The sequence below is a fragment of the Vespa mandarinia genome, chromosome 12 (genome assembly GCF_050613455.1).
Source record: "Vespa mandarinia isolate Hongniang chromosome 12, ASM5061345v1, whole genome shotgun sequence".
In the NCBI taxonomy this organism is placed as follows: Eukaryota; Metazoa; Arthropoda; class Insecta; order Hymenoptera; family Vespidae; genus Vespa; species Vespa mandarinia.
The window spans coordinates 3,115,001-3,117,500 of NC_140821.1; the positions used below are offsets into that span (position 1 = coordinate 3,115,001).

The 2,500-nt window shown below is 35.7% G+C and overlaps 1 protein-coding gene across 8 annotated transcripts in view; it reads left to right on the forward strand.

Annotated features, from left to right (window-relative positions):
• The window catches only part of BicC (protein bicaudal C), a 40,348-nt gene that overhangs the window by 19,509 nt on the left and 18,339 nt on the right, over nt 1-2,500 (forward strand). For 6 of the 8 annotated variants that reach the window (XM_035883568.2, XM_035883571.2, XM_085660692.1 and 3 more), the window contains one exon: nt 2,093-2,162. The exons of 1 other annotated variant lie outside the window; for it this stretch is intronic. In XM_035883568.2, coding sequence (XP_035739461.1) covers nt 2,093-2,162 — 70 coding nt within the window. Of the gene's footprint in view, nt 1-719; nt 1,723-2,092; nt 2,163-2,500 lie in introns of those variants that run through there. One more of the 8 variants, XM_035883576.2, reaches the window with a different exon arrangement.

Genomic DNA, 2,500 nt, shown 5'->3' on the forward strand with positions numbered 1-2,500 from the left:
TTTCAAAAAAAGAGATATAAAAACGATCACGATCGATCGATCGATCGATCGCCGACACAATAATAACAACAATAACAACAACACACGAAATATCTAATTAATATAAAGCATTATCGTAATAAAGAGAGAATATGTGAACGGATTAAGAGTCTTATGAATGATTTGCAATAGAAGAATGCAAAGTACGACGAGATTTGTATTTCCGAGGATGATTTCCAGAATAGATCAAAGGTAGCTAGATGTCTGGTACCCTTATTCGCACCTGTTCAAGGTCAATAGACCTTTACACCTGGTATTATAAAATCTGTTTGAAACGTTAAACAGACAGACGATTGGTTTTATCGTGTGACAAGTTTCTCGTATTATTTGAAATAGTAAATCATGTTTAGGAATCTCTTTAGGATGTCGAAGAATGGTTAAACTTTGATGTCACGGCTCTTATTCTCTGGGATCATTCGAGAGAGAGAGAGACAGCTTCGTATTGCGCGCTTCGATGAAGTGAAGTGGAAGATAGAGACAGAAACAGAGACAGAGAGAGAAAGAGAGAGAGAGAGAGAGAGAAAGAGAGAGAGAGAGAGAGAGCTAGAGAGAGAGAGAGAGAGAGAGAGAGGGAGAGAGAGAAAAAGAAAGGTGAGGGTGGGTGGTGGGGAGCTTGAATCGGTTCGAGTGGGAGACGGTGAGTTTGCCAAGCCGTTATATTATCTGCTGTTAGTCAGTCAGTCGTGCCAGCGAGCCGGTCGCGTTAAAATCGTAACCGAGAAAGCATACGTGCAACATTGTGTGAAAGGTAGATTCGAAAACCGCCGGTTATAGCGATCGGTTGGTTATCGTTTCTCCCATATTTAATTAACGTATATAAAGTTTATTAAAACAAGTGAACATTGATTGATCGAAACTCAATGGGAGAAGAGAGAGAAAAAAAAAATAAAAAGAAGTGTATAATATTATAGTGTTATCGTGAATTGATTTGTTCTTTTTTCACACGCATATATGTATAACAAACTTCTCGTTGAATTTAAAAAAATAAATTCATTTTCTAATCGATTAAGTAAAAGTTTGTATTATATATATATATATATACATATATATATATATTAATTAAGTGATTATTTCAATTGTACTGTTCGATATAAAAACCAATCGTAGTTTTAACGGAGCTCAGAAAAGATTCGAGTTTTTCGAGTCGTCAAGGCACGTTTTTAAGAGTTGGCGATGTCCTGCGGTGATCCACCGCTGCGGTGAAAGTAAAAGCCGGTGCGCGTTGCTGCTGCTGCTGCGGTGTTCGTTTTAGTCGCACGTCGCCCTCTTTGCCGAGGTGTCTCGTTATCGTTATCGTGAAAGTTGCGACGAGGTCGCAACGTGTCGTTGTCCCCCCCCCCTCCTCCTCCACTACCCTCTTCGCCCACCCACCCTCTCTCTCTCTCTCTTTCTCTCTATCTTTCTCTCTTACTCCAATCCCAATCTAATTCAACAGGACGAGAAAGGATCTTATTAGTGTTCGAGGATAAGCCATTTTATTTCCTTCTCTCACTTTCCTTCTTTCTCTTTTTTCTTTTTCTCTCTCTCTCTCTCTCTCTCTCTTTTCTTTCTTTCTCTTTTTCTTTCTGACTCATAAGAGAACGTTTTATCCTTTCTTTTCCTCACCCACATCTTCGTGAGTTTAATATACTACAGGCCGTAGAGCGGAGGACATCAGGGCCGTATAACCCGAAAATGACCGTGGTAATAATTCTAGAAATATTACATTATTGCATCATGATAATTCTCTCTACTTTACTACGTATCGATCGGTATCATATCTGATATCGGATTGATATCAATATTTTATTTGCACGTTATCGAAATTCAAAAGAAATTTTATATTCCGCAATTTCTTTTTCTTTTCCTTCTTTTTTTTCTTTTTTTTTTTTTTTCTTTTCCTTTCTTTATTTTTTATTCTTCTTTCTTATTTTATTTATTTATTTGTTTCATTCATATAACTCGTTAATAATTCTGTCCATCGTTTATCTTTATGACGAAAAAACGATCGATTTTATTTTATTTTATTTTTGTTCTTTTTTTTTTTTTTTTTTTTTTTTTTTTTTTGTTTCAGGTTATGGAGGAAACGAATACCTTTGTAATGTGGCCGTCGCGTTTGAAGATCGGTGCAAAATCGAAAAAAGGTAAATTTCGTTCAATCGAATTGAACTGTGTGTGTATATACTTGTGAATTGAATTGTGTGTGTATATATATATGTATATGTATATGTATATATATATATATATGTATACGTTTCTTTTAAAAATATGTAAACTTTCGATCAGATTACTTTTGATAGTTATCGCAAAGCGGAAAAGTTGTATCGAATATATGTGGAAAAATTCGAACGACCGTCAAGAGAAACGGACACGGTCTCGTTCGCCTTAGTTTTACATAGTCTTTATATAATCAAACCGGAAGGAAATTAGTAAAATTATGCTTGAGCAGCGCGAATATATTGCGACTTATGAGTATAGTAAA